This window comes from Vulpes lagopus, chromosome 1 (assembly GCF_018345385.1).
Source record: "Vulpes lagopus strain Blue_001 chromosome 1, ASM1834538v1, whole genome shotgun sequence".
NCBI classification, from domain to species: domain Eukaryota; kingdom Metazoa; phylum Chordata; class Mammalia; order Carnivora; family Canidae; genus Vulpes; species Vulpes lagopus.
The window spans coordinates 90,286,375-90,312,022 of record NC_054824.1 but is presented as its reverse complement, the minus strand read 5'-3'; the positions used below and the strand labels follow the sequence as shown (position 1 = coordinate 90,312,022).

The 25,648-nt window shown below is 38.1% G+C and overlaps 1 protein-coding gene and 1 pseudogene across 1 annotated transcript in view; both read right to left on the bottom strand.

The window, feature by feature from the left end:
- The window catches only part of MORC1 (MORC family CW-type zinc finger 1), a 162,059-nt gene that overhangs the window by 66,362 nt on the left and 70,049 nt on the right, over nucleotides 1–25,648 (bottom strand). Inside the window, exons 15-17 of the mRNA XM_041748544.1 lie at nucleotides 10,180–10,308; nucleotides 6,640–6,745; nucleotides 1,651–1,796 (exon numbers count right to left, since the gene is read on the bottom strand). Coding sequence (XP_041604478.1) covers nucleotides 1,651–1,796; nucleotides 6,640–6,745; nucleotides 10,180–10,308 — 381 coding nt within the window. The remainder of the gene's footprint in view (nucleotides 1–1,650; nucleotides 1,797–6,639; nucleotides 6,746–10,179; nucleotides 10,309–25,648) is intronic.
- On the bottom strand, nucleotides 23,416–25,106 carry LOC121472053 (annotated as a pseudogene).

Here is a 25,648-nt window from a genome sequence, read left to right as displayed (position 1 = left end):
GTTACCCCAACAGCTACCATCAAAATCTCTACCTTAGTAATGAATAAAAAATTCCAATATAAAACAAACAAAAAGGTAATTAAGACTTTGTGATTGGCACTATTACTATCCAAGGGTCAGCAGCGACCTCCATAGAAAAGAAAAAAAGCATCCAGAGACTGCAATAAAGACAGGGTCATTTCAGGAGAAGCCGTCTGCCTCGGCAAATCTATAGGGAGTGGCAAACAAGAAGCAAAAAACCAAATGAAGACATTCTACACTGGGAAGATCTGACTTTACCTACTTGTTTATTAAAATAACTGCAGGCTGTGATGCCCTTACTTCTGACCTCTGTTATCAAACCCACGACTAGAGGCTCTAAGAACTGTAGAAAGTTTCACCAGTTTGGAGGGACAGGGAATGCTCAAGAGAACGTGTTTGCAAAATTGACTCTCGGTGTCTTCCCAAGAGACCCAGAGACTCCAGACTAAAAGGGAAGGTCAGGTTTCTTTGATTGTGGTCCTAAGCGGTGGTGGATTTGCATGGGAGATCCCTAGGAAAGTGGGAGAGGTAAGATGAAATGAGGTGGAAAGGAAAGTTGATCTTCTCAAAGCACAGGAACATATGTAATAATAATAATAATAATAATAATAATAATAATAATAATAATAATAATAATAAGGCGCTAAGCCTGAGAATCTTTATTCCTGCTCCATAAAAGAATTTCCTATTCAAGTATTTTACTTCCTGACATTTACAGAGGAGTCAACACATTTGGAAATGTGCTGCTGACCTCCTCAAGTTCTATTTGAGGAAGTTGACAGGCTATCCAATTTAAAAATGCTGAATTTGGGTATTGAATCTATAAAGTAAACAGAGATCTAATTACTCTATTAGTTAAGAGATTAAAACAGTATTTCTGCATAGCACTTTTTCTTTCCTTTGAAATTGTCTTGGTTACTTATATTTACTGATGGTAATGCTTTATTTATTGAATTTTCTTAACAATTAAGTGACACTGAGTTCCTGTATTAATAGGCTAATATTTTTTAAAAGGACAACTCTTCACCTCAAAAATCCACCCTCAGCGAAGAAGCCCAAAGAAATAAAAGGAGCCTAGCCTTTGCAATCATACAGACTTATGTCCCAGTCTTGACCATGTCATCTGCACAAGGCTCTCTGTGCATCTGCAGGGTGGAAACAGATCCCCCTGCTTCTCATGTGGATGGTCATGTGGATTGGCTTAAAGTATTACAGGTAGTATTTTTTCTTAAAAACTCTCCTCCCTTTCTGGGAGGACTCTGGGGCACTTGAGCTTATCTCTAGAACAGTCCTTAGAGCCAAAATTAAAAGAAAGGTGACAAGGGGCACCTGAGTGGCTCAGTGGTTGAGCATCTGCCTTTGGCTCAGGCTGTGATCCCGGGTTCCTGGGATCAAGAGTCCCGCATCAGGTTCCCTGCAGGGAGCCTGCTTCTCCCTCTGCCTATGTCTCTGCCTCTCTCTCTCTCTCTGTGTCTCTCATGAATAAATAAATTAAATTAAAAGAAAAAAGATGACAAAAAAGGATGGAAAAAAAGAAGCTACACAAGTTACAGGGACAAAGCACATTAGTTGATTCACACACATAAAACCAACAGCTCGAGAGTTCAAGCAGAGTTTGGGAAGACTAACAGCTCACCTGTGGCTGCTGTTCAGCCAGTCGGCTGTGGTACCTTTGCACCACCTGTTGAAGTTGTTTCTCTTTCTCAGTTTTTGATGGCGACACTGTGTTCATGGTGCCCAGAGGGATGGAAGGTAGGCGTTCTGCTTGACAACAACTGCACAATCAACAGGAGACAACGTCAGGAGGAAATAGAAAACTACCGTCAGTAAAAGATGATTTACTTCTATAAACAGATACTCCTTATGCCTTATATCCAAAACTTGAATACGAAGCAAGAGCTGCGAGTTGATGACTTTAGGTAACACACGACATTAAATCTCTAGTCTGAAAAAAAAAAATCTCTAGTCTGTAAGGCAAAGAGCTTAAGGGAAAATGAGGAAGATGGCATATTTACAAGAATGGGAGAATATATATTCATTATTTTACTAATGCTTCATTTATCCTGCGTTATCATGAAACAAAGCCTTTTTGCAGAAATGCTTTTAGATAATTGAAGCTTATCTCACTATTGCCGAATGTCTTTTTCCCCCAAAAAATTCAGATAGAAATCCATATGTCTCTCTAAATTACACCAAATAATTCTGCTTCTGAAACACACCGACCCACTGTGAAGGCTGACGGTGAAGCGTGGTGTGGGATGCGGTGCTCAGTGCCAGGCCCGGGGGTCACCCCTTCGCCCTGGATGAGCCCCGTGACCCCGGCTGCGGCACGCTCACATCCTCTGCTTGGCTGTCGTGGCGGACCTGCTTTTGGCAGCCACTGTCTTCCCAGCCTTACTGCTGTTCGTTCCTAATCACGGCTGGGCTAACACACGTACTATAGAATCAAGTAGAACTGTATATAAATGAACAACAAGCAGACTGTGGATGAGAGCCTCCCTCGTTATGGTTACATAAAATACTAATGACTTTTGAGACATACGGCTTGGGAGGTTAGAGGCCTTTTCTTTCCCCTTCTACGTTTGGTTCCATGGCTGTGTTCTGGGGAGCCGAGTTAGCCAAACTATCAAGAGAGTGAGATACTATAGTTTCCTTTGGGATCAAGGCTTGTCCAGGATAAGATGTTCATCTCTCATCGGGCATGGCTTTATTTCAGGCATGGATGGCTAGGAATGTTCAGGAGTGGGGCAAAATGTCAAGCTCAATTCTAAGAGCCTGCTTTACGTCAGGGTTTTTCTATTATTAATAGGAACCAAAAAGAGGAGGAAGGGACGAAGTCTGTATGAAATGAATGTGCTATTACGCTAGGACAGGGAGAAGGAGGTTGAGACTAGAAAGAGGGCCTTCTCCCTTCTGAAACAGTGCAGGAAAAGCAAAGCATATCAAACCCATGATTTCTGTTTTTCAGGGCCACAGGATATATTTCTGTTCTCCCTAGCAAGAAGGAAGAGTGAGGAACTACAATCATATTCAAGTACAACTGTGAAAAAACACTTAATTCCCACCCACATATGGTATTTGTTCTTATTGTTACTTCAAAAAAGGTGGTAGAGAAACAAATCAGGGGACATCGACTATATATTTACAGCCACCTGCAGTATTGATTTGAAGGCATCTGTGGAGTGGGACCTATATAGGCTTCTATTTCATTTGAGAAAATGAACATTAACATAAAAACATTAAGTTTTTACTCAGAAAAGAGAAACTTCAAGTATCTTAATAAAATACAATCCTTTCAATTATCTTTAAAGAATTTTAACTTGCAGTATGAGCCATGGGTATTTTAAACATCCTTTTCACAATTCAGACATTTTTGGTTCAATCAAATGATAGGCATCATTTTTACCCTACTGGTGATTCTTATTTTCAAATGCAGATAAACGCATAGCGTGAATGTAATGGAAGTGGTACTGTGATAAAAGATGTCTAGCCTCCCTGTGTGTTTAAAGTGGAAAAGAAAAAGATTCTCTGGTGGTCCAAAAAAGAATAGCTTCATTTTACTTGGCCTGAGTCACCAACTCTGAATACTACCATTTGTAATTCGGTGTTTTTTGTCACCACAGAGTAAATGACTGGCATTAGGCTTCCTAAAATGTAGAAGGATACCCTCAGAATCTAAAAAACAAAACAAACGAATAAACAAATAAAAAGCAGGATCAGACTTATAAAAATAGAGAACAAACTGGTGGTTGCCAGAAGGAAAGGGGTGGGAGGATGGGCAAAATGAGCAAAGGGGAGTGGGAGATACAAGCTTCCAGTTTTGGAATGAGTAAGTCATGGGAATAAAAGGTATAGCCCTGGGAATGTAGCCGATGGTATTGTAATAGCGTCGTATGGTGACAGATGGTAGCTACACTTGTGGGGAGCACAGCACAACATATACAGATGTTGAATCACTGTGTTGTGTGTAAATGTTGTACACCTGAAACTAATATAAAACTGTGTGTGTCAACTAAAGTTGAATTAAAACATTTAAAGCACATACACAAAGAGGATGCCTTCAGGGAGTGGGTGTGATAAGGCAGAAAGAGGACAGGTTTGCATCAAAAGGCTTGGCTTCTAGTTTTAGCTCTAGGGAGGCAGCTGCACGAGTCACTGGCCTCACTGTTTTCTCTGAGAAACGATGAATGCTCACACGGGCATTGTAAAGAAGAAATGAGGTAACATATGTAATTGCTATGTAAGAGAAAGCTGTTATTATGTTTCCTGCCCAAGTTCTGGTTACCTAGACATTGTTCATTTAAATGCTATTCCTTGGCATTAACCCTGCTGACAATTGGCAATTAACTGCAGACAATAACACTATACTGTCTGTAAACAGAGATGATGCTACATTTTACCCCATTACTCTGGCCTTTCATTTACTGAATGTTGCCTAATAACTATATTGTACTTCCCATCACTTTAATACACCGACTTTATGTGATTCTACTCAAATCCAATGGCATAGGGGTTGCTATTTTATGGAGTGTTCTCCAAGTACTCATGGTCCATCCTACTGTATTGAATTAGAGCTGTTAATGACTTCTAATAAAGGAAGTGTCAACTCTCAAGTAATTGCCTCATAATCATGCGTTTTTCTTTACATGTCCCCTAAATCTCTTACTGCCACATTAAGCATAGTTTTTATCCTCATCTTTTCAGTGGGAATGAAATACACATGGTCAAAATCATTGTCAGTATATTTCAAGAATCAAGGACTTAAATTATAAATATAGAACGACTCTGCATCTTAGGCTTTGAAGGACCATCAGTTTTCTGTCAATGTGGCTAAATTTCTCTTGCCTGTCGTCACAAGAAACACTGTTTGGGCGTGCAAAAAAGACAGAATTGATGCAGAACTGAAACTAATCTTGCAATGCTCTATGATGGCAACACCACTTTTCAAGGAGAAGAGGGTGAGAGTCAGAGACGCCAGTTCACAGACAATGGTAAACTAGAGGTAAAAAAAGCTGGAGAGGGCAGATCTCAGTTTGTGGGTCCAATAATGCCCAAGGCTGGGCTATGAAATCATAAATATATGTTAGATCTGTGGGGAGCAACCTAAATTCTCAAAGCTTATAACTAAAAAGCCCTAGTAACCACTCAGTAAATTGTACTCCTAAGGCGCTCAGCTGGACTCAGTAAAGATGCAAAAGAAACTCTGATTACATCTTATTCTAAGTGATCGACAGCAGAGTTAAAGAGATGTTCTGTTGCCTACCCAAGATTTCACAGCTAATGGAGCCAGAGGAATCAAACCCAGGCCCAGTTTCAGAACTCTGGACTAATGCTGCATGAAAAGCTCTTAGCTTACAGGAAGGGATCAATATTAGTAACTATTTTTAATATTGAAACTGCACCAATCTTGGCTCTTATGTGGGAGACATTTAAGTTTCAAGCCAGGCTAGAACCCAGATAGGAGTCACAGACCTTGGCCAGTAGCCTCATGAACAGGTTTCTTAGCCCCCGTTGGGCTTCAATTTTCACTTCTCTAAAATGAGGGAGTGAGGCTAGATCAGTATTTTATAATCATGCTCCCCAGGGAGCTAGGCTTTTTGCAGAGAGTATGGATTGGAAATGAGAAGTGGAGTCTTTGGCTCTCAAGATTCCCAGCTTCCAATTTAATCAGGAAAGTTCTGCATTTATCTTATACATTTGGGGTCTGAACAAATTTTATTTGGGGAAAATGAGTTCTGCTGCAAACCAAGAAACAAGAATAAAAACCCCTGGGCCATGGGGAATCTAAGAGCCTTTACCACTTTTGGCATTTTCCTTAGTCTCTAAATATGGATAATTTGGGAACTCCAGGTAGAAGGGGTAGTAGCAGCAGTATCTCAATGTTGGGGTGTGTGTGTGTGTGTGTGTGTGTGTGCTTTTTCTTTTTCTTTTCTTTTTTTTTTTTAGGGCTGGATAAAAATAACCAAACAGGAGTTATTACTCTAACGTCTATATTAGCAATATTGATTCACTTATCCAGGCCAAAGAACTTAGAATCCCATGGAGAAACAATGTTTGATTTAGGGGTGCCTACATTTAAGGGGGATCCTCATCCTTTCCCCACCAAGGAAAATAATGTAGGTGTAAACGGCCTGTAATAACAGAGACATTCATCAATACTTAATCGGTCTTTTTCCTGTTTTAGTCTGAACTTCTTCCTCCAAGAGCACAAAGCAATGAAATCAATATATAACTTAAATAGAAAAAGCACATGGTCTAACAGGTTAGTGCCCCTGGAGACACCCTCTGGATAAGCCTCCTTTACGATAAGGCCATATGTTGTGTGAAAATGAACTGGAAGGCAAAACTCAAACACTGGGTCATGGTCTCCTGCCGGCAGAAGCACAGAGCTGCACATCCCAAAGTTTGCAAATAGCTGCATGCAGGTCTCTTTTATCTTGATGGAAAAGCACACTAATGAAGTATCTTTCCACAGGTGGCAAGGAGCTAGAAAGAGTTCACAGGGACGACAGCTATTAAGCTAAAATTTATCTACAGCTGACATATTCCTGTTTCACACATATGCTTTTTAGGAATTAAAAATGGATTAATAAATTCTAGAAAACTATCAAAAACTACCTGTTTTCCAAGAGGTTAGGATTATTAGCACAAATCCAGAGGTCAAAAAATTCTTTTTCCTGATAATGAATAGAAGACGGCAAGACTCTCCATTTAAGGCAAAGATCTGATAATGAAAACAAAATCACACAAAAGAAAGACCACAATCAGGAGTGAACCCAGCAGAGTAACATGTCAGACTGCACATGCCAATGACGAGGGCACCTGGCTGGCTCAGTGGGTTAAGCATCTGCCTTCGGCTCAGGTCATGATCCCAGGCTCCTGGGGTCAAGTCCCACATCAGGCTCCCTGCTCAGTGGGGAGTCTGCTTCTCCCTTTATCCCTTGCCCCTGCCCGTGCTCTTTCCTCTCTGCCATGCTTTTACTCTCTCTCTCTCAAGTAAATAAATAAAATCTTTAAAAAAAACAAACAAAAACAAAACAAAAAAACCCTCAAACATATGATGTACCTTTCAACCCAGAGACAAGTTAATCCATGACCACACACTTTATATCTGATGGCACAACTAGTCTAGGATTCTATCAGCTACCCCAACACACCACAATAAATTACTGCTATTATTGTTGTTGTTGTTATTGTTGTTATTGGTTCAGTTCTTTCCAGCTGGTTCCTGCTCCTTTCAGCCAGAAGAATCTTGGTAATAGGTCCCTCCCCACCTCTTCCTGAACCACAAGAAGACTTCTAGTGACCCAACTCTTCCATTTTCTCTGATCAACAATCCCTCTGCTACCACCACTTTCCATGTCCAACCACAAAAATAATATAACAAGGAAAATCAAGCTCTCTGAACCATTTACACAGTTCCTTGCTCTGCGCTTGTCTCTTGCTCTTACCCCATCCTCCAGCCTATTCTGGAGTTCTGACTTGTCTATTTCTTCCATCCATTCCTTTCTTCCCTGTAGAACCACGGCACTCCAGCCTCTCTCCAAGCTCTTCTCAAATTTAATCCTGAATTCTATCCACACAGAATGGCTAATGGCTAATGGCTCTTAGGTAAACGTTCTCTCTGTTCATCTAAGATTAAGGCAGTATGTACAATGGTTAGGAACACATAATGTTCAAGTCACAGTGGTAAGAACTAGAACAGCTCAACCACTTTCTACCTTTATCATCTTGGACAAATTCTCTATGCTTCAGCATCATCATCTGTAAAAGACATTAATATTATCACTTACTTAAAAAGATCATTGAGGATTAAAAGATGTAATAATGATAAAAGCCAACATTGCTGGGCATTACTTACGATGGTAAATTTTATGTGTCAGTTTGGGCCCTGGGATACACTTGGGTATTCGGTCAAGCATTATTCTGAGTGTGTCTGTGAGAGTGTTTTGGATGAGAACATTTGTACTGATGGACTGAGTAGATTACCCTACCTAATGTGAGTGGGCCTCATCTAATTAGTTGAAGGCCTGAATGGACACAAAAAGGCTTATTGTCCTGTTAGTAAGAAGGAACTACTTTTCCTTCTTGACTGCCTTGAGCTGAGACATCAGTTTTTTTCTGCCTTCAGACTCAAACTAAAAGAACAGCTCTTCCTGAGTATCAAGCCTGTCAAGAGTATGTAGGTCCTGTCATTCAGACTGGACCTACATCACTGGGTCTCCCAGTTCTCAGGCCTTCACACTCAAACTGGAATTAAGCCAGTGGCTCTCCTGGGTCTCCAGCTTGCTGACTGCAGGTCTTGGGAGTCTCTAGCCTCCTTAATCATGTGGACCAATTCCCCACAATTAATATCTATCTATCCATCCATCTATCCTATTGCTTCTGTTTCTCTGGGAGAACCCTAACATGTTAACCTAAGAACTTTGTAAACTTTATATGTGTTAGTTCACTTTATTTACACAAAGCTGTATGACGTAGCTACAATCACTAACTCCATTTTATAAGTCTGAAATACTGAGGCTTAAAGAGCTTCAAGAGTTGCCCAATTTCATGTAGCTCTTGGATACTGGAGACTGGATTCTGGAAGTACCCTGCACACATCAAAAACACACAGTAACTTTTAGCCATTATTGTTATCATCCAACAGGTTGTTGCATATAGTCATCAATTTCCTCAACTGTACCTTCTAAATGTCTGTGTCATGTATGTTCTTCTTAAATCCCACAGCCACGCCTATCTTCAGACATTTACAATTTCTCCCCTGGACCCTGGTCGATGCCAGTCAGCTCCTCACAGGTCTGACCCCCACCTTTGTGCTAGCCCTCCTCCAAATCAACCTGCATTGAGCTCTCAGAGCTACCTTACTACAAGTTACATATGACGCTCAGGTCCTCCTTAGACCACTCAGGGACATGTGTTCCCTGGGCCATAAATAACTACAGAATTTTGCACACTATTAAGCACTTTTTTGTTTGCCTGGCTGCCTTCCCCACTCGGTGGCAGATTCCTTGCAGATGTAAAGTGTCTTTAATTCTCTAACCCTTTGTACATTGGCTAGAAGATGTATTAGAAGCACACAATAATAAGTTTTCAATGCTTCAGTGATGATGTTCTTCTACTGAAAGACTCCCAAAGCCTCATCATTACTTATCAAAGTAAAAACTCCTTCCTCTGGCATTCAAGGCCCTCGAATAGGTTTGCTCAAACTAAATACTCTTGTCTTTTATTATTCATTCATCATTCATTCAGTAGTCAATTACTAAGTACTATATATTTAACACCATGCTAGATATTAAAAATTTTTAAAAACCATTTCTATTATTCTATCACAAAAATTCTAGCTGAAGTATACACACTTGAATATTAACACACATTCCCCCACTACATCTCTGCCTCTCAAAATTCTAACTTTGAGAGATATAGAGGAAGATGGCAGCAGAACTGAAGGAGCACAGGTTCACCTCATCCCATCACATTATCCTAAAATACCCCAGACATAGACCTGAAGACTGGCAGAAAAAAACTCCACAACTAAAGGGAGAGAAGCGGCCACATCGAAGAAGCTAAAAACAAACAAACAAACAAACAACAATAACAACAACAAAAAAAGCTACTTTAAGACCTTGGCAGGGATCCCTGGGTGGCGCAGCGGTTTGGCGCCTGCCTTTGGCCCAGGGCGCGATCCTGGAGACCCGGGATCGAATCCCACATCAGGCTCCCGGTGCGTGGAGCCTGCTTCTCCCTCCGCCTGTGTCTCTGCCTCTCTCTCTCTCTCTGTGACTATCATAAATAAATAAAAATTAAAAAAAAAAAAAAGACCTTGGCAAAAAAAATAATAATAAAAATAAAATAAAATAAAATAAAGACCATGGCAAGGGCTACCTCTGTCAAGAAACCTGGCCTCAACTTCCTCCACCTCCTTTTTTTGAAGCCTCAAATAACTTTTTGATGCCTTTTTGACATCAGTTACCTAATTTTCATCTCTATTACAATTAGTCTCATACGTTTCTGAACCTTTCCTAGACCCAACCTCCTTGAAAGCAAGAACTCTGTCCTACCCACCTCTATCTCTCCCATAACCCATTTTATAGCACAAAGACTTGCTATTGGGAACTCACTAAATGTTTGCTGATGGGAATGAAATTCAACACTCACCACATTGAATGATGAATGGGATAGCCAGGGCTTTTCGTCTTTGATATTGAATAGAATCTAAAGATTTCTCCATGTCTGTGTTATGCTGGTATCCAAATTCATTCCAAAACAATGTTAGATTTCTATTACCTTAAAAAAAAAAGGCAGGCAAAAAATGATGAAAGAAAATTAAATCAATAAGATTAGGATGATAAGCAAAGTTTGAATATAAACACATGTATATACAATATGATCTCAACTGTGTAAAAACTAATACATATACAGAAATAAGAAATAAAAATATTAATATTAGTTTTCTCTGAGTGTGGGTGAAATTTGTCTTCTGCTTTATTCTTGTATTTTCCAAACTATATACAATAAATATATTACAACTGCAATATTTTTAATAACAAAATTAAACACAATAGCAGTTAGAAAAACATATGCATATTGAAATAAAATATACTGACATTTAAAACTTTTTTCTTAAATACTCCCACAGAAGCGACTGTACTGATGAAACTTAAAGGCCACTCTTCAGACTACTGATACAGGTATTTATCATCCTGCCTCACAGCCAGTTTTTTTCACCGTTATTGTATCTCTGGTCTCCTTTCCAGTCTTTTATGCCCTACTGTTGCTCCAGATTCTATATTCCCCAAACATACAAAACAAAGACTATATATATTACAACACTGTTTAAACAGCAAAAAAGAAAAAAGAAAAAAGGAAACAACATAAAAACCTAAAATAGGAAACTGACAAACTCTATTTCCAAACAAGGGATACTAGGCAACCTTTAAAAGAGGCAGTTAGAGCTAAATGCATAGTTTTGTCAAGATCTCTTGGATAGAATGTTAATAACTTTTTTTAAAGATTATCTTTTTTAAAAGAATGAAACAGTAGGCAATTATTGAAATTTATAAAAAGCTTATGTATACACAACTTTAATGGATATGTCTTCCTATTCCTGAAAGGAAATAACAGAAAGTTTTAATAGTAAAAGAGAGAGAGAGGCACTGGGGAGAGGGAGAGAAATTGAGAAGCGGGGGGGGGGGGGGGGAACACTTCCACTATTCATTTTTTACTTTCTGAACACCTTGAATATTTTTCACATGTGCATATATTGCTTTAAAAACTTAAAAAAAAAAAAGAATTCCGGTTTACCATTCTGTCCAATATGGTAACCACAGCCACATATGGATACCAAGCACCTGAAATATGGCATTTCACCAATGTACAAACAGTGAGAATCTAACATACACACCTTGGAAATAAAATACATGCAGTAGAGCCAGCCTCACATCAGCCTTAACATAGGACTGTATAATCCATGCAAAATACAAATAAATATCCCACACCTTACTATTCATGTTAAAGTTTAGGTTCAGCATGTCACATGCCATTAAGACCAGCAAGGAAGGAACTCAGTCTTCAAAAGAAGTATGAATTTGGGCCAGGCTGAAAGCTGCCCTCACAAATTCCCAGCTTTCCTACTTTGTCTCTTCACAAAACTCCTAGCAGCTCTCACATCAAATTTTGCTTCTTGGGATCCTCTCAACTCAAACTCTTGACTTTCAGCTAATTGCTCAGCAGTTAGTCTTGGCCCAGCCCAAACTTCACTTCTTCACTGCACACCAGATCATGAAATATTCTTTGGTGTCTGGACAGGGCTTGTGAGACCTCATTCTCTGATTTCCACATGAACTACTCAGTTCTTACTATGTCAAAGTAAAAGGTGCTGCAGATTAAAGTCAGGTGGCTTTGAGTGCTGTCTCTGCCACACATCAGTTGTATAACTGGGAAGCTACCGAATTTTCTTATCATAAAGTGTTTACAACAACTTTCCTTACAGGGTTATCACAAAGAATAAATGCGGTGTATTAAAAACTATAGCATTCTGCAGAAATTTAAGACACTGCTGTATTATATTTATCTTCTCTCTAAATATTGCTTCCCCAAGGATACTGTACCTTTTCAAAAGAGGAACTGTGCTTTATAACTTTGCATCCCCTCAACACAGAGCTCAGCATCCTGCACATAACAAGCCCTCAAAAAATGTTGCTGCTAATCTTGACAGAATACCTTATTAATGTGCTGTGTGGGTTAAAATGAAGGTGAAATCATCTCTCCATGAAACATTAACTAAACACAGTTAACACAACCCAACTAACTTCTAAAACAAATATCAGCTGTGAACCCCAACATAAAACACCTTAAGGGGGGTAAAACCACTAGGATGTTAGAAATACAGGCACATACCTCTCAAGGGTGCGATGATCCCTGCTCTGTGACCATATCACCCTTTAATGCTCATGCATTACATTTTACTTTACTTTATGCCTCTTTTTCCCTCTAGATAGTGAAATCCTTGAATACAGTGGCTATGTTAGGATCTTGTTTTTAGGACACTAGCTTAAGGTTTACTTATAAGACAAAATAATACTAAAGAATGATTGGCTATCAAAGCAGAAGACAGAGCACTCAGTAGCCCCAACATCATGAGCAGGTCTGATAGAAGGTATTATACTATTCAGAGCAGATATCAGAACAAAGAAAATAAAGTTATTCCTCTGGGAGTCAGAAATGGCTTTTTCTAACTGTCAACAGAACTTCAACTCTTCAACTTTTTTTTTTTTTCAGATAGAAACTACTCCAATGTGCACAACTTACAACATGTTATTAAAACAAATTTCCAAGGACTGGACCCTTAAGACTAGGCAAATGCTTCAGCAAGTGGATAAGCAAGCCGAAGGGATGGCAGCAGGAGGAAACATAGTGCCGGTTTCTAATTTTTTTAAATGTGTTACTCAGTCTGTAGAGATTTATACAGATACCCTAAGAAAAAATTCTTTCCATACAACGGAACCTCCACCAGGCTATCATCGGCTTTTTCAGCAGAAATCTTGCAAATCAAGAGAGTGTGGGATGATATAATCAAAGTGCTAAAACAAAACAAAACAAAACAAAAACGACAACAAGAACACCACCACCTGCCAAGCCAGAATAATTTACCCAGAAAAGATGCCCTTCAGAAATTAAGGAGACGTAAAGAATTTCCCAAACAAAAGGTGAGGGATTCCATTACCACCAGACCTATCTTACAAGAAATGCTACAGGGAATTCTTTAAGCTGAAATGAGAGGATACTAATTAGTAACTTGAAAACATGAAAATAGAAGATTCATTGGTAAACATAGGTATAACATATCTGATTATAGGTATATAATCAGATTCAAAATACTCTAGTACTGTTTTGGTGGTATGTAAATCATTTAACTGTAGTGTAAAGGTTATATAAAAGTATTAAAAATCACTATAGTAATTCTTAGTGTATATACAATATTAAAACATGTGAATTGTGAAATAAACAAAGAATGTAGGGAAAGGGAGTAACAAGGTAGAGCTTTTGTATGAGATTAAAACTAACCTGTCATAAGCTTAAAATAAACTGTTATAACTAAAGCATGTGTTATGCAAGCCTCAGAGTAACCACAAAGCAAAACCTAGGATAAACAAAAGTAAAGCAAAACAAACAATAAAGCAAAACAAAAAGATAAAGGATTCAAAGCATTAAACTACAGAAAATCATCATATTGCAAAGGAAGACACCAAGAAAGAAAGAAACAAAGGAGCTTAAAAACAATAATTAAAACAGTAAGATGGAGGGGCACTTGGGTGATTCAGTGGTTGAGCATCTGCCTTTGGTTCAGTTTGTGATCCCGGGGTCCTAGGATCAAGTCCCATATCAGATTCCCCGTAGGGAGCCTGCTTCTCCCTCTGCCTATGTCTCTGCCTCTCTCTTTGATGAATAAATAAATAAAATCTTTAAAAAACCCAATAAGATGGCAATGATAAGTCCTTATCTATCAATATTTATGTAAAATATAAATAGATTAAATTCTCTAATCAAAAACATAAAGTGGCTGAATGGATTAAAAAAACAAGACCCAATTATATGGTGACAATAAGACACTTCAGTTTTAAGGATATATATAAGCTCAAAGTGAAGGGATGGAAAAAGATATCCTATGCAAATAGGATTCATTAAGAGGAAATAATAATCATATATATATATGTATATATATATATATATATACACATACATCTCCAATTATTAGAGCACCTAAATACATTAAACAAATATTAACAGATCTGAAGGCAGAAATGAATGAGAATGCAATAATAGTAGGAGACTTCATTATCCTACTGTCAACAATGGATAATCACAGAGAAAAATAATAAGAAAATAATAGTGTACATAGAACCATATTTTAGAGCAAATAGATCTAAGAGACACACAATATATCATCCAATAGCAGTAACATACACATTCTTCTCAAACATACCTGGAACATTCTCCAGGATAAATTATGTTATATCATAAAGAAGTCTTAACAAATTTACAAATACTAAAATCATTATGAAATATCTTTTCTGACTATAATACTATAAATGAGAAATTAATAATAGGAGAAAAAATTCAAAAACAGGTAAAAATTAAATAATATACTCTTGAGTAGCCAATGGATCAAAGAGGAAATCAAAAGAGAAATTTAAATAAATATTGAGATAAATGAAAATAGAAACAGCACACCAAAACTTAACAAATGCAATAAAAGCAGTTGTAAGAGAAAGTTCATAGTGATAAATATTTACATTAATAAACAAGATGGATCTCAAATAAACAATCCAACTTTCTACCTCAAGGAGCTAAGAAAAGAACAAATGAAACCCAAAGTTAGAAAAAGGAAATAGCATATATCAATAGAAATAGAGAAGCCTTAATTAAACTAAGAAAAAGAGTGAAGACTCAAAATCAGGAACCAAGAAGGACATATTACAATTCATACCCCAGAAATACAGAAGATAAGAGAATTATGAACAATTATATGCCAGCAATTTGCATAATCTAGACGAAATGAGTAATTTCCTAGAAAGACACAAATGTCTAAGACTAAATTATGAAGAAATAGAAAATCTGAAAAACTTGTAACTAGTAAGGAAGGCTTAATCAACAATTAAAAATTTCCCAACAAAGAAAAGCTCAAGACCAGATGGCTTCACTGGTGATTTCTATCAAACATCTAAATAACAATTAATGCCTCTCCTTCTCAAACTCTTCCAAAAAACTGAAAAGGAGGGCACACTTCCAAACTCATTTTACAAAGCCAGCATCATTTTGATTCCAAATCCAGATGACACCACAAGAAAATAAAAGTACAGGCTAATATTACCAATGAATACAGATGGAAGACTCCTCAAACTATTCAATAGTACAAAAAAAAAAGGATCATATGCCATGATCAAATGGGACTTATCCCTGGATAGAAGGGTGGTTCAAATACACAAATCAACAAATGCATACACCACATTAATAGAAGGAAAGATAAAAAAACATATGATCATCCTAATAGATATAGAAAGGGCATTTGAGGACAACAATATGCAAAAGCATGAAACTTACATCATATGCAAAAAGTAACTCAAAATGAAGTACAGAATTAAATGTAAGACCAAAACTCATAAAACTCCTGGAAGAAAATGTAGGCAGTAGCTTTTGAACATCAATCTGAGCAGCTTTTTGGATCCTCTCTGGCAAAGGGCAGCAAAAGCAAAAACTTAACAAAAGGGACTACACCAAAATAAACACTGTGGCACAGCAAAGAAAACCATCAACAAAACAGAAAGGCAACCTACCAAATGGGAGAAGATATTTGCAAATGATAATATAGCAAATAAGGGGTTAATATCTAAAATATTGCACAGAAGATCCCACAAAGCTGGAGGCATCACAATTACAGACTTCCAGCTACATTACAAAGCTGTAATCATCAAGACAATATGGTACTGACACACACAAAAAAAGACACATAGATTAATGGAACAGAACACCCAGAAATGGACCCACAACTATATGGTCAACTGATCTTCAACAAAGCAGGAAAGAATATTCAATAGAAAAAAAGTCTCTTCAACAAACGGTGTTGGGAAAATTGGACAGCCACAAGCAGAAGAATGAAACTGGACCACTTTCTTACACCATACCCAAAAACAAATTCAAAATGGATAAACGAGCTAAATGTGAAACAGGAAACCATTAAAATCCAGAGGAAAAGACAAGCAGCAACCTCTTCAACATTGGCCACGACAACTTCTTACTAGACATATCACCAGAGGCAAGAGAAACAAAAGCAAATATGAACGACTAGGACTTCATCAAGGTAAAAAGCTGCACAGTGAAGGAAATAATCAATAAAACTAAAAGGCAGTCTCTAGAGTGAATGTTTGCAAATGACATATCTGATAAAAGGTTAGCATCCAGAATCTATAAATAACTTACCAAACTTAGTATCCCAAAACAAATCCAATTAAGAAATGGGCAAAAGACATGAATAGACAATTCTCCAAAGACATCCAGATGGCCAACAGACAAATGAAAAGATGCTCAATATCACTCATCATCAGGGAAATGCAAATCACAGCCACAATGAGACACCATCTCATACCTGCCAAAATGGCTAAAATTAACAACACAGGAAACACAATATTGGTGAGGATGTAGAGAAAGAGGAGCTCTCTTACACTGTTGGTGGGAATGCAAACTGGTGCAGCTACTCTGGAAAACAGCATGGAGATTCCTCAAAAAGTGTATATATGTGTGTGTGTGTGTTTATAGTATCAATATATAATGGAATATTACTCAGCCATTAAAAAGAATGAAATCTTTCCCTTTGTAACAACATGGATGGAGCTAGAGTATATTATGCCAAGAAAAATAAGTCAGTCAGAGAAAGACAAATATCATATGATTTCAATCAGATATGGAATTTAAGAAACAAAACAGATGAACATAGGGGAAGAGGGAGGAAGAGAGAGAGGCAAACCATAAGAGATTCTTAAGTATAGAGAACAAACTGAAGGTTCCTTTAGGGGAGATGGGCGGGGGATGGGCTAAATAGGTGATAAGTATTACGGGGGCACTTGTGATGAGCAATGGGTGTCATATATAAGTGACGAATCACTAAATTCTACTCCTGAAACCAATATTACACTATATGTTAACTAACTAGAATTTAAACAAAACAAAAAGATATAAAGAACTCACTCAACTCAATATAAAAAAAATCCAATTAAAAAATGGGTAGATGACTTGACACGTTTCTCCAAAGAAATATGGATAGGCAATAGACACATGAAAAGATGCTCAACATCACTAACAATTTAGGAAATACGAATCAAACCACAATAAGATTATAAGATTACCACCTCATAACTGTCAGAATGGCTATTAGCAAAAGACAAGAAATGACAAGTGTTGGAGAATGGATGTGGAGGATGTGGAGAAAAGGGAACTCTGTGCAAAGTGAGTGTTAATGCAAAATGATGCACCCACTATGGAAAAAGTATGAAGTTTCAAAAAACTAAAAATAGAACTACCATATGATCCAGCAATTGTACTTCTAAGTATTTACACTAATTCAAAAAGATATATGCATCCCTATGTTTATTACAGCATTATTTACTACAGCCAGGATATGGAAACAACCAAGGTGTCCATCAACAGATGAATGGATAAAGAAGATATGGTATATACATACAGTGGAATATTACTAAGCCATAAAAAGAATGAAATCTGTCATTTGTGACAACCTGGATGGACCTAGATGATATTAAGTTAAATGAAATAAATCAGACAGAGAAAGAAAAATACCACATGATTTCACTTATATGTGGAATCTAAAGCAAAACAAAATAGAAACAAACTCATAGAGAAAAATCTAGTGATTTCCAGTTGGGATGAACAAAACAAGGGAAGAGAATTAAAAGTTATGAACTTCCAGGGTTCCTGGGTGGCTCTGTCGATTTAGCATCCAACCCTTGATTTTGGCTCAGGTCATGATCTCTGGGTCATGGGACTGAGCCCCCCATGGGGCTCTGCACTGAGAGGAAAGGCTGCTTGAGGTTCTCTCTCCCCATCTCCCTCACTCCCTCCCCCCATGCAATCTCTCTAAAATAAATAAATGAATCGAAAGAAAGAAAGAAAGAAAGAAAGAAAGAAAGAAAGAAAGAAAGAAGAAAGAAAGAAAGAAAGAAAGAAAGAAAGAAAGAAAGAAAGAAAAGAAGAAAGAAAGAAAGAAAGAAAGAGAGAGGGAGAGAAGAGAGGAGGGAGGGAGGGAGGGAGGGAAGGAAGGAAGGAAGGAAGGAAGGAAGGAAGGAAGGAAGGAAGGAAAAAAAAGAAAGAAAGAAAGAAAGAAAGAAAGAAAGAAAGAAAGAAAGAAAGAAGAAAGAAGAAGAAAGAAGGAAGGAAGGAAGGAAGGAAGGAAGGAAGGAAGGAAGGAAGAAAGAAAAAGAAAGAAAGAAAGAAAGAAAGAAAGAAAGAAAGAAAGAAAGAAAGAAGAAAGAAAGAAAGAAAGAGGGACGCCTAGGTGGCTCAGCGGTTTAGTGCTTGCCTTCAGCCCAGGGCATGATCCTGGAGTCCCGGGATCGAGTCCCATGTCGGGCTCCCTGCATGGAGCCTGTTTCTCCCTTTGCCTGTCTCTCTGCCTCTCTCTCTCTCTCTCTCTCTGTGTGTGTCCTCATGAATAAATAAAATCTTAAAAAAAAAAAAGAAAGAAGGAAGGAAGGAGGGAAGGAAGGAGGAAGGAAAGAGAAAAGGCGCAAATTTCTAGTTATAAAATAATAAGATACAGGGATACAAAGTACAATATAGGGAATATAGTTAATAATATGTAACAACTTTGTATGATGACAGATGACAGCTACATTTATCATGGTGAGCACTTCTAATATATATAAATGTTGAATCAGTATGTTGTACACTTAAAACTAATTTAATAGTGCATGTCCACTACACTTCAATTAAAAAAAAGAACACTGACAAAATTCATTATCTTCTTAAGATAAAAACTCTCAACAAATTAGGTATGGAAGGAATGTACCTCAATACAATGAAGGCTATTATGTAAAACCCATAGCTAATATTATATTCCATAGTGAAAAGTTAAAAGCTTTTCTTCAAGATTAGGAAAAATACAAGGATAACTATCCTTATCATTTCTATTCAACATTGTACTGGAAGTCCTAGTTAGAGCAATTAGATATGAAGAAAAACAAATAGCATACAAATTAAAAAGGAAGAGCACAAAAAAAATTTTCTGGTTTGTAGATGACATGATAGTATACATGGAAACCTAAGACTCTACCAAAAAACTGCTAGAACTAATCACTAAAGAGAAAGGGTACAAAATCAACATACTAACATCAGTTGCATTTCTGCCACTAACAATGAACTGTCTGGAAGAGAAGCCAAGAAAGAAATCTCATTTACAATATCAAAAACAATAAAATACTTAGGATTAAATTTAACCAGAGGTAAAAATCCTATATTCTGAAAACTGTAAGACACTGATGAAAAAATCTGAAAAGATACCAAATAAGTGGAAGGATATCTCACGTTCTTAGGCTGGATGAATTAATATTTTTTTAAATGTCCATACCACTAAAAACAATCTACAGATTCAGTGCAAAAGACATATACAAAAAACAATCTCCAAATTTGTATGGAACCACAGAAGAGGGATCCCTGGGTGGCGCAGCGGTTTGGCGCCTGCCTTTGACCCAGGGCGCGATCCTGGAGACCCGGGATCGAATCCCACGTCAGGCTCCCGGTGCATGGAGCCTGTTTCTCCCTCTGCCTGTGTCTCTGCCTCTCTCTCTCTCTCTGTGACTATCATAAATAAATAAAAAATTAAAAAAAAAAAAAGAACCACAGAAGACCCTGAAAAGCCAAAACTACCTTGAAAAAGAAGAAAAAAGCTGGAGACATCACACTTCCTGATTTTAAGACATATTACAAAGCTACAGTAATTAAAACAGTATGATAGTGGCATAAAAATAGACACATAGACCAATGGAGCAGAAGAGAAAGCTCAGAAATAAAACTAGTCTTATATGGTCAACTAATCTTTGACAAGGGTACCAAGAACACACAATGGGGGAAAGACAGTCTCTTCAATGTATGGTGCTGAAAAAACTGGATATTCACATGCAAAAATATGAAACTGGGCCCTATCATATACCACTTATAAAAATGAACTCAAAATGGATTAAAGTCTTAACCATAAGTCCTGAAACCATAGAACTCATAGAAGAAAACAGGGAAAAAGCTTCTTGACACTGTTCTGTTTTGGATGTGACACCAAAGGCACAGGCAACAAAAGCAAACAAACAAAACATAAAAATCAAACAAAAAACAAGCGAGACTATGTCAAACTGCAAAGCTTCTGCATAGCAAAGAAAACAATCAGTAAAATGAAAAGACAATGTACAGGAGGAGGAAAATATTTGCAAACCGTGTAGTTGATAAAAAGGTAAAATGTAAAATACACAAGGAAAAAAAAACAAATAAAATAAAATAAAATAGACAAGGAACTTGTACAATAGCAAAAAAAAAAAAAAAAAAAAAACAAAAAACCTCACACTCTGATAATAAAATGGGCAAAGGACCTGAATAGATAGTCGGCCAAAGGTACATGAAAAGTTGTTAATCATCAGGGAAATGCAAGTCAAAAGCACAACATGACTTCATGCCTGGTAGGATGGCTGTTGTCAAAGAGACAAGATAACAAATGTTGATGACGATACCGAGAAAAGGGAACCCTCATGCACTGTTGGTGGGAATGTAAATTGGTACAACCATTATGGAAAACAGTATGGAGTTTTCTCAAAATATTAAAAATAGAACTACTATATGACCCAGAAATCCCACTTCTGGATATACATCAGAAGGAAATGAAATCAGTATCTTAGAGAGATATCTGGACTTTCATGTTCACTTTGTTCATAATAGCCAAGATACAGAAATATGGAAACCTATATGTCCATTGATGGATGAATGGTTAAAGAAAATACGATTAGATAACAGAATATTATCCAGCCATAAGAAGTTGGACATCCTGCCATCTGCAACATGAATGAACTTGAAAGCCATTATCTTAAATGAAAAAAAAAAAAAACAAAAACAGAGAAAAACAAAACACTGTATGGTATCATCCATACACAGAAATCTAAAGAAAAAAATACAGTTGAACTCATAGAAACAGAAAGTAGAATGGTGGTTGCCAATGGCTATAGGGCCGGGGAAATGGGGAAATGCTGGTAAGAGGGTAAAAGCTTTGAGCAATATGGTGAGTTGAGGATCTAATGTATGGCATGGCAACTATGATTAGTAGTACTGTACTGTGTACTTGAAATTTGCTAAGAGAATAGATCCTAAGCATTCACCTCCACACATATGCAAAAAGATAACTGTGGGAGGTGAAGGATGTGTTGATCAACTTGACTGTGCTAAATATTTCACAATGTATATGTATATCAAATCACCATGTTGTAAATTTTAAATACATACAATTTTTTAAATAAATTATATCCTAATATAGCTGGAAAAGAATTCTTGTCTATCCTAGTCTAGCAAGAACCGTAAAATTAATAATTATCATTCATTATTCTTTTTTTTAAGATTTTATTTATTTATTCATGAGACACAGAGAGAGAGGCAGAGACACAGGCAGAGGGAGAAGCAGGCTCCTTGCGGGGAGCCCAATGTGGGACTTGATCCCAGGACACCGGGGTCACAACCTGAGCCAAAAGCAGACGCTCAACTACTGAACCACCCAGGCATTCCCATTTTGTTAATGTCTTGATGAGGGTTTTTTTTAATTGCCCCTTCATATAGAAACAAATTAAGAGAGGTAAAATTTCAAAGTTTGAAAAGAATTTGATTTTTTAAAAAATCTTTATATCTTAAATATTTCCACTCATAAAGAGTACTATGAAGGGGCGCCTGGGTGGCTCAGTCTGTTAAGCACCTGCCTTTAGCTCAGGTCATGACCCCAGGGAGCCTGACTTGGGTCTTGATCCCAGGACCCTGCTTCTCCCTCTCCTCCTCACTTACATTCTCTCTCACTGTCTCTATCGTTATCTCTGTCTCTCTCTCAAATAAATAAATAAAATCTTAAAAAAAAAAAAGAGTACTAAGAAGATAACCCAAATTTTATTAACTCCAAGATTATATTAACATTATCAAGGCATTCTGATCTGAAAATTCAGTTTATTTTGCAAACAGGAAATGGCTGCAAGCACACAGGTAATATTTAAAATTATAAGAGAATACATACCTTGAGATTTTTGCTTGAATAATAAACAAGCTTGTTAAATTAGTGGAATAATCAGGGATTAATGCACACAGAATTAAAGTCCTAATTTCTAGAATGAGTATCTGAAAGCAACTGAAAATTTAATTTACTGCTAGCTATGTATAGAGTACTTTACTCAGAAGATTTCAAATGTTTAAATTAATCTGATTAATTTTTCAGGAGCCTTTTAAAACTCAGGAAAAACAATGGGAACTGTTGTAATAACTTACTAAACATTTCCCAAACACCAGTAACTAAAAGAGCAGCTCACAAAGACTCTGCATCTTAAAAAGAGGAGAAGCATAACATCCTCCTAGATGTTTCATATCTATTCACAGAATGTACAAAGACATCCAGGGAATCAATTAGCCAAGAGAAGAAGTAATAAAATTCAGTAATAAGCTACCAAAGCAAAGCTGTAATGGTTTCAATCAAAATAAGGAAGGCTAAAACAGTTATGAAATCAAAGGACCAGGAAATCATAAGATGAAGGTGCTCAAATCAGGTCCCTGACTTCAGGTAGTTCTGCAACTAAATATATGATTATATTCTATTTTTAAAGATCTCCTGAGATAGAAATTACACATCCATCCTCAGGGGACTGGACAGCATGCCTCCTCCGCTGTTGAAATTGTCCTGTTGATCATTACCCCTCATTCTTAGCTAAGGCAGCATCAGACCCTTCCTAAGTTGATCCATGTGTGATCACTGATCATTTATATTCATGATGGAGTCTCTTGGTTAGAGATGGCAAACTGGTTTCAACCAACATGCCCACCCCAATCAGTTCGGAGTGATACCTGTACACTCTTGAGGAGGGTTCTGAAGCCAATGGCCACGGCGGCTTAGAGAGTCAGCAGGGCCCGTGGCACAGGACCTGCTACATAACCATCTTCCCCAAGTACTTTATGTGAACTGACGGACAGCAAAGCAAGATGTCTTCAGTGCTGGGGAAGCTGCTGACAGCCCCTTGCCTTCCCTCCTGGGGCGAGTGGCCTGGGTTGGGCAAGTCTCACTTCACTGGGATGGTCCGTGGCAGCCACGGCCAGAATGTTTTCACTTCACTCTACTGTGAGCACAGTAGGCTCCAGGGCAAAGCTCCAGGAGTTGGAGGAATTGGTCCAACTCCCTGGAAGTGTCAACTTCATTACCTCACCCGGCAACATAGCATCATTTTCTCTTGTTCCATATCCGTAGTTTCCCATGAGAATCTCCTTAAGCTGCAAAATAATTTCAGAACCACTAACCCTGACCCCCAACCTGAGAAAATACGACAAAAAAATAAACTGAATTCTGTGTGATTCTAGATTTTACTACCAAAACTACATCAACACATATTTGAAAAACTGTAGCGTATGTATGTATAAGGTATAATGCCGTTTTAGCCAATTTTTGGTAGACAGGGATTCCAAGATTCCAAACCAAGCCCCCTAAGGGCTCCCTGGCTCTCAGCTCAGAAACACGCCTTGCCTGTGCTGGACACTAGAAGGAAGAGGGTTAGGGGCCCCACGACAACAAGCTTTCAAAACCAAAACTGACAAAACTTAGTTTTCCTCTTTGTCATCCCTTAGGAAGAAAGAACTTTTACTTTCTCTTTTTAGGTTAAAATTTTTTTAAAATCATTTTCACTGCTTTTCTGTGCACACACTTAACTTTTCTAATTCCCTCTATAATGGGGAAATTAAAATTAGACATAATAATCTAATCTAAAGCATAGTCCTAGAATTGTGTCATTATGGGCAATTGCCTAGCCAGCCAGCTCACTCTCCTGAATATCTGGGTTAGCAAAGTTTCTTTCTACCAAGACTTACTGTATTCAGACATACACAAAGCCCACTGACTTACTTATGTTCTCAGAAATCTAAAGATTCAAACGTATTTTTTTTTCTCATTTCCCTGACTAAATTTATTCAGTGACACATTCACAGCGGGGATGGGACGCAAGATGGGGCCTGATCTGACCTGGAGTCCTGGGGGCACCACATACCATGCACTACAGATGGGAGGGGGCACTAGGGGGCTTGGTGGCCCCAGCAGAGCCTGTGTACCAGGGGGGAGGCAGTGAGCACCTGGTCCTGCTAGCCCAGGCCACAATGGGAAGGACTAACACTGGGCTGAGCTGGAGGGGTTGGGGTGGGGGACACAATATGTCTGCTCCAAAGGGGCCGAGTGGCCAAGCCCTTCCCCAGGGCACAAGCCCACATAGCAGGCTGGGGGACACTCTGGATATAGAGCTGTGTAACTCTCCCTTTTCCCCTCAGGAGGGGGAAAGGAGGGTCTGGGCTGGGCCAAGCAGCTACCCTGTCCTGCCCCACCCTGTCCTTGGCCAATCAGACTGGCAGTATCTGCTTGACAATGAGACTTGGTATACAAGTATCTTCATGATGTTAGAGATGTTCTTACAGTCATCCGTGCCTATGTGTTACAGGCTAAGGCCCTTGTTTGTGTCTAGAAGTCCATTTTTGGGCCAGCAGCCCATGGTGAGGCTGTAAACCTTTTTTAGATTAATCCACTGCTTGAAGTAATCTTCCACTGGCAAGCCCAAATACTGGCACTGGCCCAAGGCCCAGGAGCATGATTTTCAAGTCCCAGTCTCCATAGGTGACAAAAGTTGACTTGACGTTTGGATGACCCTCTCCAGCACTTGCTGTAGGCTTGGCAGACCATCCACTACGGCGTGAATAATCCCAGGGAGCTCTCAGAAGGGGGTAGGCTGTGGATGCACCGCGGGCTGGGCATGATCAATCTCCATGATCTCACCTCATAGCTTCAGGATGGGGAATGCAATGATTTCCTATATGTACTCTGACTCTGGCTGATGCAACCTACTTTTTTTCTTAATACAATTTACATTTAATTCTGACAGCAATGTTTTAAATTCAGTCATTAAGCTGCAACCTACTCTCCTTTACTGAGGCACACACAAGTGGACTAATAGAGTTTTGAGGTCTTGCTTCTGGTATGGCAGGGGAAATGAGACTGTAAGAATAAAAGTGTATTTAATTCCAGACAAAAGAAGGCTACTAGGCTTTTTAGTATTTTATTTGCAGTATAGGCGAGATCCTCCAAGATATTTTAGCATGAAAATTCATTGTAGATGTAAAAAATGTCATTATCATGATAATAATACAAGTGCAGTCAGAAAGAAAAGGAAGCATAAGTACTGTCGATGGTGATAATTTCAATTACCAGGTGAAAGCAGTGTAAATGGATAAAATCTAACTATGTGATTTTTTTTAAACAGAAATCAATTCAATGAACTTCTGAACCATCCCACTATTTGCTGAGAACTGG